This window comes from Penaeus chinensis, chromosome 16 (assembly GCF_019202785.1).
Source record: "Penaeus chinensis breed Huanghai No. 1 chromosome 16, ASM1920278v2, whole genome shotgun sequence".
NCBI classification, from domain to species: Eukaryota; Metazoa; Arthropoda; class Malacostraca; order Decapoda; family Penaeidae; genus Penaeus; species Penaeus chinensis.
In genome coordinates, this window is record NC_061834.1 from 2,137,352 (window position 1) to 2,152,351 (window position 15,000).

Below are 15,000 nucleotides of genomic sequence, written 5' to 3' on the forward strand. Positions count from 1 at the left end.
GTGTTTGAGTGTTCTGGTATGATACTGTTCATGATGTAGAAAATGTGGGGTTTGTTTTGGATGTAGTGGGTGCGCCGGGGGGGGGGGGGGGGGGGGCTCTGAGGATATAGTTTTGTTCCGATGTAAGGGATATAGGTCTGTTCTGATATAGATGTTCTGTTTCGATGTAAGAGATATAGGTCTGGTCTGATATAGATGTTCTGTTCCGATGTAAGAGATATAGGTCTGGTCTGATATAGATGTTCTGTTCCGATGTAAGAGATATAGGTCTGGTCTGATATAGATGTTCTGTTCTGATACAGACGGATAGAGAAGATATAGACGTCTGTTCTCCTCCTCTTTCTTAAGCAGGTTTCCCTTCCTCTCCGATAACGACCTTTCCCTCTCTTGCAGGGGACGGGCTCATCCAGCAAAGCGAGCTGCAGAAGGTCATGAAGGCGTGCATGGAGGAAAACGGCATGAAGTTCAGCGACGACCAGATCGAGGACCTGACCCTGGCGCTGTTCGAGGACGCCGACACGCAGAGGACGGGCGCCATCACCTACGAGTCCCTGAAGGCACAGCTGGAGAAACACGATGGCCTGCTGGAGAACCTGTCGATCAGGTGAGCCGGTGGTTGAAAGGGTTTTCTCTAATGTCGCCGTGGTTTATTGAAAGTGGATGTTGGAGTAGGGAGGAGGAGAAGGAAGAGGAGGAAGAGGAAGAGGAAGAGGAGGAGTATGACCATCCCTTTCTCCCACTCTCTTTTCCACTCGTTTTAGAATTATGTCAGAAATGAATATAACTTCTGCTGGCTCATGGTTTCTCTTCCTTGGCCACCAACGACCCCTGTTCTTTTCATTGCTAAGGCCACAAACAAAAGTTAGATAACGAAGACTTTAACTATTGCTTTATCTGCTATGTTATCGAATGGATGTATAACCATCCCATAGTCGTTTCTCTGCACAAACGACACGGAAACGTATAACACTTCCCTGTCGTGTTTTTGACAAATACACGCCAGACCTTTCCCCAGTACATTAAACCCACACCCAGAAAAGTGTCTCCCTACGAACTACACAGATCCTGGTCTTCGCCTAATCCCAAGCTGCACTTCTGCCCACAGCATCGACCGCTGGCTCGTTCCTCCCAACATCCGGACGGAGAAGGAATCGATCTGGAAACGAGTGGCCAAGCTAAGGCCCTATCAGCTGACGTTGCCTTACCTTAAGAACAACTACGTCTACCTGATTTTCCTCCTGGTGTACATATCCATCAACTTGGGTCTGTTCATCTCCCGCGCCATCGAATACAGAAAGCAAAATTGGTATACGATCTTCGCCAGAGCCTGTGGTAGGTGTCCGTTCTTGCCCGTTGGTGTTTTTTGAGGGACTGGGGAATGGGGTGGGCGGTAGGGCGGGCGGGCGGGTGGGCGTGGGAGTGAGGGTTCAGTATTCGTTAGGACACACACACACACACACACACACACACACACACACACACACACACACACACACACACACACACACACACACACACACACACACACACACACTCACACACTCACACACTCACTCACACACACACACTAGTCCAAAACACACCCGGAAATCTAGTGCCTATATCAAGTAACGAATAATGTCCTATTTCGATATCTGGATGATTAATTAAGGAAATCACAATAAGCTTTACAATCATCAGCATAAATCAATCCCCATCCATATCGTAAGAAACAACTATATATTTGTTTTATATCAATGAGTCACAACCCCCTCTCCCTCTCTCCCTCCCCTCCAGGTCAGTGTCTGAACTTCAACTGCATGTTCGTCCTAGTACTGATGCTGCGACAGTGCATCACGTATCTCAGATCACTAGGAGCTTCGGCCTTTTCTGCCTCTGGACCAGCATCTCTATTTGCATAAACTGTGCGGCTGGCTCATCTTCATCTTCTCCCTGATACACACGCTGATGCATCTACTCAACTTTTGTAAGTTGATGATCGTGGTAATCATCATGGTGATGATGATGGTGATAATGATGATAGTGATGATGATGATAATGAGAATGACAATGATGATAATGATAATACTGATAGTGATAATAATAATGATAATAATAAAACAAATAAAAAAATGATAATGATAATAATAATCATTATTACATTAATAATAATAATAATAATGATAGTAATGATAATAATAGTAATAGTAGGAATAGTAATAATGATAATGATGATGATGATAATGATAATAATTTTCCTTGGTCATATATCTTCCTTTCTTTTCTGTTTCTCTCTCATATTTATTACCAATCGTCTTTCTTTCCATTCTTTTATTTCATCAAGTTGTGAGTCATTCCCTATTCGTTTATAGAAGGGAACTTTTAATTTCTAGTTGCCAATTCTTTCTCTCAGATTACGACCAAAAATGGATTTATTGCTATCAGTCAATATCAGTTGCAGATTTGTTTTTAATGTTGATGATAGTGTTATTGTTATGTTCTTATTGTTATTTTGGTCTTATTAAGATGGTGTTTACTGAATTATGATTAATTTCTTGCTATTTTAATTTTTTCATAATGTATATATCATCTATCTTTTTAATTTTTCTTTTTCTTTTTCTTATTTTGAAATATTTCTTTCTTTCTTTCTTTCTGTTTTACCAACCTTTCTTTTTTCTTTTCTCGTTTTTCTCTCTATTTTTTTTTATTTTCTTCTTAAATCATATACCTACTCTTTTACTAATATTTCTTTTAATTTCCAATTTTTTTTTCTCTAATTCCCCTTTCTTCAGTCCGCACTTTCACTCATTTTTTCATTTTTACCTTTTTCTCCATTCTACTCTTTCACCCATCTTTACTCTGTTTCTCTTTTCTCCATTCTACTTTAACCCTCTTTTCCTTTTTTTCTTTTTTTTTCATTCTTCTTTCACTCATTTTCCTTTTTTTTTTTCTTTTTTTTCATTCTACTTTCACTCCTTTTTCCTTTTTTTTTCTTTTATCAGTCTTCTTTCACTCATTATTATTATTATTTTTTCTACTATTCACTCATTTTTCCTTTTTACTTTTTCTCCATTCTGCTCTTTCACCCACTTTCCTATTTTTTCTCTTTTCCCCATTCTACTTTCACCCATCTTTCCTCTTTTTCCCTTTTCCCCATTCTACTTTCACCCACCTTTCCTTCTTTCTCCCTTTTCTCCATTCTACTCTTTCACCCACTTTCCTTTTTTTCTCTTCCCCATTCTACTCTTTCACCCACCTTTCCTCTTTTTCCCCTCTTCCCCATTCTACTCTTTCACCCACCTTTCCTCTTTTTCCCCTCTTCTCCATTCTACCCTTTCACCCACCTTTCCTCCTTTTCCCCCCCTTTTCTCATCTTCCACCCGTTGTTCCAGCGCTGGTGATCGCGCCGGCCTCCGAGTACACTTTGGCAGAGTGGTTGTTCACGATGGAGCCCGAGAAGTTTGGGCTTCTGGAGGGCATAGCCAACCCCACCGGCATCGCCCTCATGATTATCCTGACGCTGATGGTTATCTGCTCGCTGCCCTTCGTCCGCAAGTCCGGGTATTTTGAGGTGAGGAATGACGGTGGGTGGGGTGGTCCGTTTGGTGGGGTGTCCGTTTGGTGGGACGTACGTTTGGTGGGGTGTTCGTTTGGTGGGGTCTCCGTTAGTTGGGACGTACGTTAGATGGGGTGTTCGTTTGGTGGGGTCTCCGTTAGTTGGGACGTACGTTAGATGGGGTGTTAGAGGGGTGTTCGTCAGTTTGGGTGTCCGTTAGTTGAGGCGTCCGTTAGTTGGGGTGTCCGTTAGTTGAGGTCAGATACCCCACAAACAAAAAAATCTGTATACGAACAAACAAATAATCCCAGCATCCCTTCCCAACAGGTGTTCTACTGGACTCACCTGCTGTACGTGGCCTTCTGGATCCTCACCATCCTCCACGGACCCAACTTCTGGAAATGGTTCGTCGCGCCGGGAATTATCTTCGTCATCGAGAGAGTCCACCGCACGTTCAGGCTGCGCACAGGCCACGGCAAGACGTATATCAGGTGGTGTTGTCCGTGTTGTTGTTTGAGATTGTGATGTTTTTTTTTGTTTTTGTTTTGTTTCTTCGTAAGGTGATGAGAATAGGTCGTATTTTCCAAAGGTTCATTCTCTCCTGTCTGCCTTTTTTTTTTTGTTATCGGTGCGAAAATGGAGTAAGGGATGAAGATTTGTCGAATTTGGGAAATGTGTTTCAAAATATAATGAACCGGATAATCCATCAGAAAATAAATTAATAATTACCCCCCTAGCCCCCGTTTTTAATTATTCTTGTTTGCAATTAGCTCTGGTGTTCTGCTGCCGTCCAAGGTGATCCACTTGGTAATCAAGCGACCCGGAGGTTTCCAATTCCATCCCGGAGACTACGTGTTTGTCAACATCCCGGCCATCGCCAAGTACGAGTGGCATCCGTTCACCATTTCTTCGGCGCCGGAACAGGGAGGTAAGAAGATGGAGTCGCCCTGTCGATTGCTCTATGTGATATTGTAACTTTTTTTGGAATTTCTTAGTTGATATATTCTTGTTTTTTTCTTTCTTTCTTTCTTTCTTTAACAATGGCCAAAGACGTACAATCTCATCACAAGCATTTCATTGCAGTATTTTACGTTCAATAGAATACAAAAGAACTATTAACTTCTGCTTACTTCCCTGTATACATCACACCACTCGTTATTATTATTCATATTATAACCATACAAATAATCTAACTGAAACATAACTTCCCTTCGAAATAGACACCCTGCATCCATACATACTTCACAATAACCGCCACATCACCATTCATAAAGTGTGGAACTACACCCTCTCTAAACAGACGCCGTTTGGCTACACATCCGCGCCGTTGGAGAATGGACCAACAGGCTCTACGGCTACTTCGAGCGCGAGCAGTTGAGGTGCGAGAGACAGAGGTGCGAGATACAGGGGCAAACGTCCTCTGTGTCAGTGTTCATGGCTGATGGCGAGAATGTGGAGGTGTAAGTAGTGTTTTATTCTGGTCTTTTCTTCCGTGTTCTGTTGATATTTTTCGGTATTCGGTATTGCTTCGTTGTTGATTCGTTCGTTGTACCGAAGTTTGGGTTGTGAATGTGTTGTGGGTGTTTTGTCATTGGAAATCATTTTGATATATCTACTTTCCTTTAACTTAGCATATAACTTTGAGTTCTATCTCCATTTCGTTGTTTATACAGGAGGATGCATCCGAGCAGCGAACTGCACTCACACGATAATTCCAATAAGCTTGCAATTACGAACGAAGTTGCTTCTACAGGTAAGAGAAACTCTCATCTAAGAAAATATTTTCTTTATGCCGAGTCGTTGATATCGAAAAAAAAATAGATAGATGTATAAGAAATCACAGTAAAACACCGTAATGCTTGAAACCCTTGAAGTATAAACCAAAATCAACGTTGCAGAAGGCGCGTCCTGCAGCACCGAGCAGACGGTCGAGAACGGCCACACTAACGAGGCCTTTGAACATGACACCAACGGGAACGCGGTGGACCAAGAGGCAGCGGCGGCTCCCCCGAAGAACTACAAGCTCCTGGCGAACCACAAGAACCAGTCGGCGCCCAGCCTGGTTCACAACAACGTCAACGGGAAGAAAGTGCTCATGAAGTCGCGATCGGTTCCTGATTTCGACAGGAAGGTCGAGAGGAGGAAAAAGAACCACATGTAAGGCCTTTGTTGTTGTTTTGGCGACATCTGGATTTTTTCTTTCCAATATAGAATTCGTTGTGGGTTCGTTTAGACATGTGGAATTGAAAGAACAGAACAATTATATTAACTATAATAATCAAAAACAAAACGCTTGTTGTTATAATATCTTATAATTCCATTAGTCTCACTCGTCATAGATGTCCACGTAATGGCACTCTAAATACTCATGCCCCACACTTGATGTTCGCAGACTGCTGAACAATTTCCGTCCAAAGTCCGACCAGAAGTTCAACCAGAGCACCTTGAATAAAGCTCTACAGGCGACCCTAGATGGCGACATCCTAGTGCCATCGAGAAGAGAGCTTGCAAAGAGCTTTAGGTAAGGCACATTTAAAAAATACATTTATATATTTTTGGTGTGTGTGTGTGTGTGTGTGTGTGTGTGTGTGTGTGTGTGTGTGTGTGTGTGTGTGTGCGTGTGTGTGTGCGTGTGTGTGTGTGTGCGTGTGCGTGTGTGCGTGTATGTATGTACACTTGTGTGTGTACTTTTATATACCCTTGCGTGTACGAATAACTACGCACATGCAAACGTGCATTCGATCATACCATTATTACACTTCATTCAGATATATCTCCCGCGAACTCATTTCCACACTCTTCATCTTCTCTTCTTTTCGTCTTCCCCCAATCGCTTTCCTTCTTTTTAAAGGTACATGAGACGGAAGCCGAAAATCATCACGCTCGACCTCCCTTCGGAATCCGAGGGCGAGGAGGAGGAGGAGGCAGCGGCGGACACTGTAGGGAAGGGTACGTGAATCTTAGTTTTTCATTTATTTATTTACAGGTTTTCGTGTTTCGTGTTTTTTTGTTTTTTCCCTTTTTCTTTTCCTATTCGTTCTCTCTTTTCCTTTTCCTTTTTGCTCTTTCTCTTTTCTTTTTCGTTTTATTTTTATTTATTTTTTATTTTCCTTTTTATCTTCTACTTTTTCCTTTTCTTATTCTACTTTTTCCCTTTCTTCTTCTTCTACTTCTTCCTTATCGCAATTTCCTTCTTCTTATCCTTTTTTTCTGCAACAAACCAGAGCCAAGATTCCTTCCTCCTTTTAAGTTATGTATATACATATGTATGTATATGAATGTGTGTGTTTGTGTATATATGTAATGGCCATAATATTAATGGTAATAATGGTAATAATAGTAAGGAATAATAATAATAACAATAATAATAATACTAATAATAATAATAACAATAGTAATAGTAATAGTAACAGTAACAGTAATAATATTAATAATAATAGTGATGATAAAGATAATGATAATGATGATAATAATAATATCATCATTATCATTATTATCATCATAGTAATAATGATGATAACAACAACAACAATAAGCAAATAACTACCCCGACCTCCCATTCCAGAGACCGTGCTTGCAGCCGAGGAGGGCAGAAAGAGCTACGCCGTGAGCCAAGAGGAACAGCGCCAGAGGAGGAAATCGAGGCAAGAGGAAAGGCGGGTGAGGAAGAAGAGCAGGATGGAGGAGGTCATCGCCGAGGGAGGCTGCGCCGTCGGGAAGCCCCTGGTGGTCAGTTGTTCGTTCCTTCCTTCCTTCCTTCTTTTTTTTTTTTTTTTTTTTTTTGGTGTGGGGGGGGGGGGTAGTTAGGAAGAAGTCTGGGTGGTTTGTGTGTTGTTGTTTTTTTTTGGGGGGGGTTAGAAGGGGTATTTTAAGGTAGGTTTCGGCGGTTTAAGAGAAGTTTGGGGTATTCTTACAGATCGTTTGCTTGTTCTTTGATTGTTTTGGGTCAGTTAGGGCGGTTTTGGGGGTCAATTTAAGCTAGGTGTTGGTAGTTTAAGATAAATTTGGGGTCTTTTAAGGATGGTTCGCTTGTTCTCTGATTGTTTTGGGTGTTTTGTGGTATCTTCAAGGTGGGATTTGGTATTTCAAGACAATTTGGGGTATATTATGTTAAGTCGGAAATGTGCCTTCGTGATATGGCAGTCTAAGAGAAATTTGGGTATTTTAAGGATGGTTCCTTTGTTCTCTGGTTGTTTTGGGTAAGTTATGTCGTTTTTAGGGGCTATTTTAAGGTGGGTTTTGGTATTTCAGGACAGTTTTGGGTAGGTTGTGATAGGATCTGGCATTTTGAGATAGGTATTAGGAAGTTGTGTGGTTGTGTAGGAGAGGGAAGTCTTAAGGCTGGGTGTTAGATGTGATGTAAAAGTTTGAGGAAATTCCGATTCTGAAGCGGACTACAGGCCGCTATTTCCTCAGGATTTAAAAGACTCCGATCACATATCTTCCCCAGATTTGTATATATTTCTGTATATCTATGACTACGCCTTATAGATGAAGACGCAATACTACTGCAAAACCTACACGTCCACCTTCCACTCTTCCATATTCACGTGGACGTCACGGATTTCTACAACTGTGTAAAAAGTAAATAGATAAATTAATAAATAAATAAATTTCCCCTTTTTCTCTCCCCTCTCCCCTCAGATTTACGTCGACGGTCCCTTCGATATTTCTGAAACTGTCTGAAAGATGAAAAGAAAAAAGAATCAATTTCCCCTACTTTTCTCTCCCCACAGATTTACGTCGACGGTCCCTTTGGCGCGCCTTCCAGCCACATCTTCCGAGCTCAACATGCAGTGCTGATTGGTACAGGCATTGGAGTCACGCCCTTTGCCTCTATCCTGCAGTCGATCATGCACAAGTACTGGAAGGCTCGTCACATATGCCCTAATTGCAGTTATTCATGGACTAACGATGTGCCTGATAGTGTTATGAATCTTCGAAAGGTATATGGGATGTTTTCTGTTTTTTTTTTTTCATTACTTTTTTTGTTTATTTTTCATTACTTTTTTTTGTTTATTTTTCATTACTTTTTTTTGTTTATTTTTCATGTCATTGTCTTCGTATGTGTTGCTTCAGTTTTGTTCTTAGTTGGCTGTTTTGTTTGATAGTGGCTGCAGGAGCTTATAACACGATTTCGTCCCTGCAGTAGCCTGCTGTGATCAGTTTAAAATATTAACATTTGATACTCGATTCCATTTCGTATTTAGAACGTCTATCGAACCCTCTCTCTCTCTCCCTCCATTCATCCATAACGATCTTTCTACCGATCAATCTCTTCCTCCTTCACCCACCACTCATCGGTCGCCTTCTCCACTCCTCTTCAGGTGGACTTCTTCTGGATCAACCGAGACCAGCGTTCATTCGAGTGGTTCGTGAACCTGTTGTCTCAGTTGGAGATCGAACAGGCGGAACACGGCGGCGTGATGGAGAGGTTCCTGGATATGCACATGTACATCACTTCAGCCCTTCAGAAAACCGACATGAAGGCCGTGGGACTTCAGTTGGCTCTGGATTTACTGCACGAGAAGGTAATGAAGAGACTGGTTGAGTGTGCGTGTGTGTGTGTGTGAGTGTAAGTGTGAGTGTGTGTGTGTGTGTGTGTGTGTGTGTGTGAGTGTGTGTGTGTGTGTGTGTGTGTCTGTGTGTGTGTGTGTGTGTGTGTTAGTTAAAGAAAGTTGTTTGAAGAAATTCGATTGATTTTTATTAATATTAATATGAAAATAATCTGGTAATGTTTCATTTACTTATGGTTTATTGGAAACTTTTCAAGTCTCTATACCCATATTTCATTCACTTCTTTCCTCATAGTTACTACTATACAAAGCTACTTAATGATTAATTAGATACCTGCATCATTTATCATATTATGAGAACATAAATAAATCTCTCTTTCTTTTTATGTGCCTCCACTAACTTCCTTTCTGTTTCCAGGAAAAGCGAGATCTCATCACAGGATTGAAAACACGTACAAATGCTGGAAGACCAAATTGGGATAAAGTAAGTATACTTTTTAATTTATAAGTAAAATTTATAATTCTGTGATCAGATTGTGTGCGTGTGAGATAGAAGGTGCTCATAATCTATATGTAAGATAGGTTTTTTTTTTTATGTACCTGTATGTAATATCTTTTAAAAATGTTTACGAACTGTCTATCGGAAACTCACAAATAACTTTTTATCTTTTTTTTTTTTTTTTCTTGGCTAAACAAGACATTTAATCAATTCTCTCTAGTGGGAAAAAAGACTCATACAGAACAATTATTTTGCACCAACAGGTCTTCAAACAGCTGCAAAACCAACAGAAGGGAAAAATCACCGTGTTTTACTGTGGCCCGCCTGCCCTTGCCCGCACTCTTCGCTATAAGTGTGATGAATATGGATTCGATTTCCGCAAAGAGATTTTCTAAGTGAAAATATACTCGCAAGATGGAGGATCTTCTGTGGAAACATAACTTATAAGAGGATCTAAGAGAGCCAAAAACAAAGGAAAAAGGATCTGTGCAAGTTATCTAGAGAAGAAGTATTAAGGAGAGTGATATTCCCGAAGAGAAATTTTACTCTATCTGTGAAAATGTCCAGAAGCAGAACTATAAAAAAAGAAAAATTATTTGAAGATATGGAAAACGTTTTTTTTTTTTCTGTTTTCATTTCTTTTGATTCTTTTTTTTTATAGATTTTAGGTACGTTTTTAATTTATATTTTATAGTAACAAGTTTCTTTGCAGTGTATCTGGTAGGAATGTTACGTAAACATTCAATTTCTCCCGCCAATACTTGACAGTAAGATGATATCACAGTTATACAACAAATTCTAACTAAAAGACGTCCTTTGGCTTATATTGGCGATTTGATAACCAAAAATGAAAGTTGAAATTACCTGAAAATATATTAGGACAAACCGTGTTAATGATCTTATGTGTATATTTTGTCAGTTTGTTTGTCTGCTTCAGATGCATTTAATGTCAGTTTTATAAATATCTCAATTCTCACTCTAATTTACCTACTTGTGACCTTCCTATAGTAGAATGACTTGTTCGTTTTTTTTTCTGCATTGTAACATACATTTACATAATACGTAGTGTAATGTTTCGCTTGTGACACAGCCGGGTCTCGTAGGTTATATACTCGAGTTTATTCTCACACTGTAAATTCCACGTGTCTTTTTCCACAGACTTTGCTTGACTGTGATTCCTTAATGATGTAGTTTTGATGCCACTTTGATCTGATTCTGCTGCTAAATTTTATATCAATCCAGATAGTTCCATGACCCATTATATTTAAAATTCTTAGCAAATTTTGATTATCGACTGTGGCGGCTCCTCTGTGTGTGTGTGTGTGTGTGTGTGTGTGTGTGTGTGTGTGTGTGTGTGTGTGTGTGTGTGTGTGTGTGTGTGTGTGTGTGTGTTCATAAGCTTGTGTTTTTTTGTGGAAGCTCTTTTTAAAAAATCTCGAACTGACCAACGATTAGCCTTAAAAAATACCAACAGAGCTATTTTCTGAAGTAACAGTTTTTCCCATTTTGCTGTGTTCTTATCTGAAGATCTTATACGTTTTTGTATTTGTATTTATGATTAAGAAACCGATTTTATAAAAATCTTGTAAATCGTTGGAGACTGATTTTGCGAAATAGTTAGCGCTGGTTTGTGATTAATGAAGAAGATATTGGTGTAAATATATTTTTCATGTTTATAAATATCTGAAGTGTGAAACACTATTGTAATGATCTTAAATACACATTTTACTCTAATTAAGTGATATTATGTAGAATAATTATGAATATCTGTCTTTCAAAAGTGTAGTTTTAGTAAGATAAGGACATTATCATTAGCAGAATATTAAGGTGCATGTATGTATAAATTTTGATATTTTTTATACGTTTCCTTACATGAAATAAGAAGCCAGTGAAATAGATTTTTATATATTATATTTTTCTCAACTATAATTAACGCTGAAATAGATAAGCAATATATGTATGTATATGTATATGTATGTATGTGTGTGTGTGTATATATATATATATATATATATATGATACTCAATGTTTTTGAAGACTAGGGCGTGTGCCAAATAACATAAGATTTGTCTTATGTTACATATGCAAAACAAAGCTATTTGCTTACGGTGAAACATATTTGTCAATGCTTGCTTCATAACCATTTAAAAAAGAAACAAGGTATGTAATACCGTGATGGTAAAAAAACACAATATATAATTAACATATCCGTCAGTCATGTAAATAATTTTCTTGCTTCATATACTGTATTTAAACTACCATATATTCATCATATAATGTTTAATTTTCCTTAATGGTAAAGAGTTACAGTTGTGTTATATATATATTATATATATTATATATATTATATATATACTATATATATATATTATAAATATATATACTATATATACAATATATATAAAATATGTATATATATTATATATATGATATATATTAAGATATTATTTATAGTAATTTACATTTTATTGCCTGTATATATATGCAAAGTATTAGCTGGGTTTGTATTCTGTATTCTTTGAAACAAATATATATTTTCTAAATGCTTAATTTTGTTTTTCCAAAAAAAATATTCGTATAATTGCGTCCGTGGTTTGGGAGAAGTAAAAAAAAAAAAAAAAAAATAGAAATGAACTGAAAACAGATTTCATGGTTTTATTAACAAAGAAAACAGTATTCATAGAAAACGCTCTTAATAATCGCCTTGCTTGGCCTTTTTTCTCCTCCTTTCCCTTTCCTTCACTTCTTCATCCGCCTTTTCTGTCCACTTCTCTTAATCGTTAACACACTTTTACCCATTTCGCCACAATAATCTGCCATAGTGCTAAATGACCTTTGATGTCTAGCACATTTATGTTTTAAATGTACACCACTGGACTGTTCTTTCGCCAAATCGGTCGTTTTTAATAACATCGAAGCAGCGTGTTAATTTCTTTTCGAACTGAATCTGAATTTTGGGGGTTAAAGGTGCATTACATGGTCTATGGCAGCATTTGTTAATATTTATTGAAAAAAATGGAACAAAATATCAATATCGGTGTAAAAAGCTGAATGTGATCTTACAATTTCATATCTCTCTTAGCCAAGATGGATTTTCAGAAAAGATTATTTCAAAGAGAGGATCCGTGTTTAAATGAAAATATGCATATGCTTACAATTCTTAAATGACTCGCATTTCTGATAATAACCATTAAAAGTTAATATTTTATAAATAATAATTATTGCTGACTATGTAGCACTCGACCTTGCTTTTATTAATCTCAACTGATGAGTTGGACTTGATTGAAACACCTTTTCTTTAGTTTTTAAATAGATTTCTCTTCATTTACAACAAATAAGTTTTCACACTTAAACTTCTAAATAAAATCTGACGCTTATAATTTTACACAATCGAATAGTTATTGTTTTCCAACTCAAATTATCATTCACTGCAGAAAAGAGTGTGAACATATGCATAATTCTTATTGTTAGACTGATTTACATATAACTTCCATCCGTACATACAGTAGCCTACTTTAAAATGAAAAAAAGTTAAAATACATTTTCTATTTTCATACTTAGAATATCATTCAGTACAGGAAGTAGTATGGACAGAATTACGGACACTTAATACTAACTGTAACTTTCATATTAATTAGTCATAACACTATACATTGATGAAGGTAATTATGGACGACCTTTGTAACAATTTGCGTTGTAAAATCACAGTAGGATTAGAAAATATTCTAAAAAGGATACAGTTATGATGTTCATACTACCAAATCATCAGTACATTCATCTACAAAATAAACTTACGAAATATCACAGCTGATCACACTTCATTATAGCAATTCCAGTCCTTAAAAGAAAACAGATCATAACAGACTAACTAAACTATACTGGTGAAAATATGTGTATAGCACTACAACAGCTCCTAGTCCAATAGTGGAGCTCTTTAGTACATTACTAATAATGAAAATAATCATAATCTTTAGAAAGAGCTACCTGAACGCATTTTCTTTGCAGAAGCTGGAGGTAAAGATAAAGTTTAATTTACAATTGGAGCTTCTTCTCCATTTTTAGAGTCAAGTTCAGCTGTTTTATCCCTTTGTAGTGATACCTGCAATAAATCCAGTGTAGCTGTTTGCAAGGTAGATGCGCTCTTTCTGTGAGCCCATTTGATTGTGGGTGTACGAAGACCAACTAGCATAGTTAATTACGGAATAATTTGCTTGTAAACTGCTCCTCTGCCAGTGACAACATGATGTGGTACTCGGAATCTTGTGATCCAACAATTGAGAATGGAGGTAACAACAATACGTGCAGATAAATCAGTGATATGAGTAGCTTCAATCCACTTTGTATATAAAGGTGTAATTTAGGGGTATGACCATAAACTGCATCTAGTGATGAGACTTTAGTTCGGGAGATCTGGAGTTTGGAGGAATATGGAGCTCCCCCTTAAATAAAGCCCCCGGGCCCCTTTCCCCCGGGTACCAAGAGGTGCCCTGAAAGGGTGCAGATAGGGGGTTAAAATTCCTAATTTTGGGGGCGTAGTAACATTAGTCCCTAGAAGTGGCAAAAAAACATTTCGAGGTCAAGGTTTTGATAAATAAAATTGAAAATTATTTTTTTGACTTGTTTTTGTTTTTTTTTTTTGGGGTGGGGGGGGGTGAAAAAAAAAATTGAAAAATGAAAAAATAATAAATAATTTTAAAAAAAATGATGGTAAAAATAAAAATGAAAAATGATGATAATAGTAAAATAAATATGTAAAAATAATAAAAGTAAAGTTTAAAAATAATAATATAAAAAAAAACATAATGTGATAAAATTTAAAAATAAATAAAAGATGATAATAGTATAATAATTTAAAATGTAATAATAATAAAGTAATGTTTTAATGTAAAATAAAAATTGTAATATAATAAAAAAATTTGAAATAAAAAATAATGATAAAATAAAAATATAGTAATAATAAGATAAAATGAATGTAAAGTTAAAATTTGATAAAATTGAAAAGAAAAAAGTAATAAAATAAAAAAATATATAATAGTAAAAAATATTTTGTATAAATAATAAAAATTTTAATTTTTAATTTTAATAATGATTAAAATATTAATATAATTTTAAATATTTAAAAATTAAATTTAAATTTATAAAAAAATTATAATATTAAAAAAAAAAACAAAAAAAAAAAAAAAAGGGTAAAAAGTAAAAAATAAAAATAATGTTGAAAAGGGAAAAAAGGGAAAAAGGGAAAAATAAAAGTTTTAAAAGGGGTAAAAAGGGTGATAATTTTTTTAAAAAGGAAAAAAATAAAATAAAAACAAATTTTGATAAAGTTTTTTTTTAATTTTTTATTTAAAAGATTTAAAAATAAGTAATAATAATATAAAAAAATGTTTTTTTAAAAAAAAATAATGATTTTAAAATTAAAGAAAAATTTTAAAAGGGGGTTATGTAAAAAT

General features: G+C 36.5%; 1 protein-coding gene across 1 annotated transcript in view; it reads left to right on the forward strand.

Moving 5' to 3' along the window:
• The window catches only part of LOC125033618 (NADPH oxidase 5-like), a gene marked incomplete at its 5' end in the record, with an annotated part of 25,722 nt that extends 13,980 nt beyond the window's left edge, over window positions 1-11,742 (forward strand). The window contains 17 exon segments of the mRNA XM_047625282.1: window positions 394-604; window positions 1,106-1,332; window positions 1,777-1,865; window positions 1,867-1,966; window positions 3,372-3,550; window positions 3,863-4,026; window positions 4,306-4,463; window positions 4,836-4,995; window positions 5,209-5,288; window positions 5,434-5,692; window positions 5,928-6,056; window positions 6,387-6,484; window positions 7,101-7,264; window positions 8,272-8,481; window positions 8,863-9,066; window positions 9,470-9,535; window positions 9,814-11,742. Coding sequence (XP_047481238.1) covers window positions 394-604; window positions 1,106-1,332; window positions 1,777-1,865; window positions 1,867-1,966; window positions 3,372-3,550; window positions 3,863-4,026; window positions 4,306-4,463; window positions 4,836-4,995; window positions 5,209-5,288; window positions 5,434-5,692; window positions 5,928-6,056; window positions 6,387-6,484; window positions 7,101-7,264; window positions 8,272-8,481; window positions 8,863-9,066; window positions 9,470-9,535; window positions 9,814-9,945 — 2,630 coding nt within the window.
• Window positions 11,743-15,000: the final 3,258 nt, after the last annotated feature.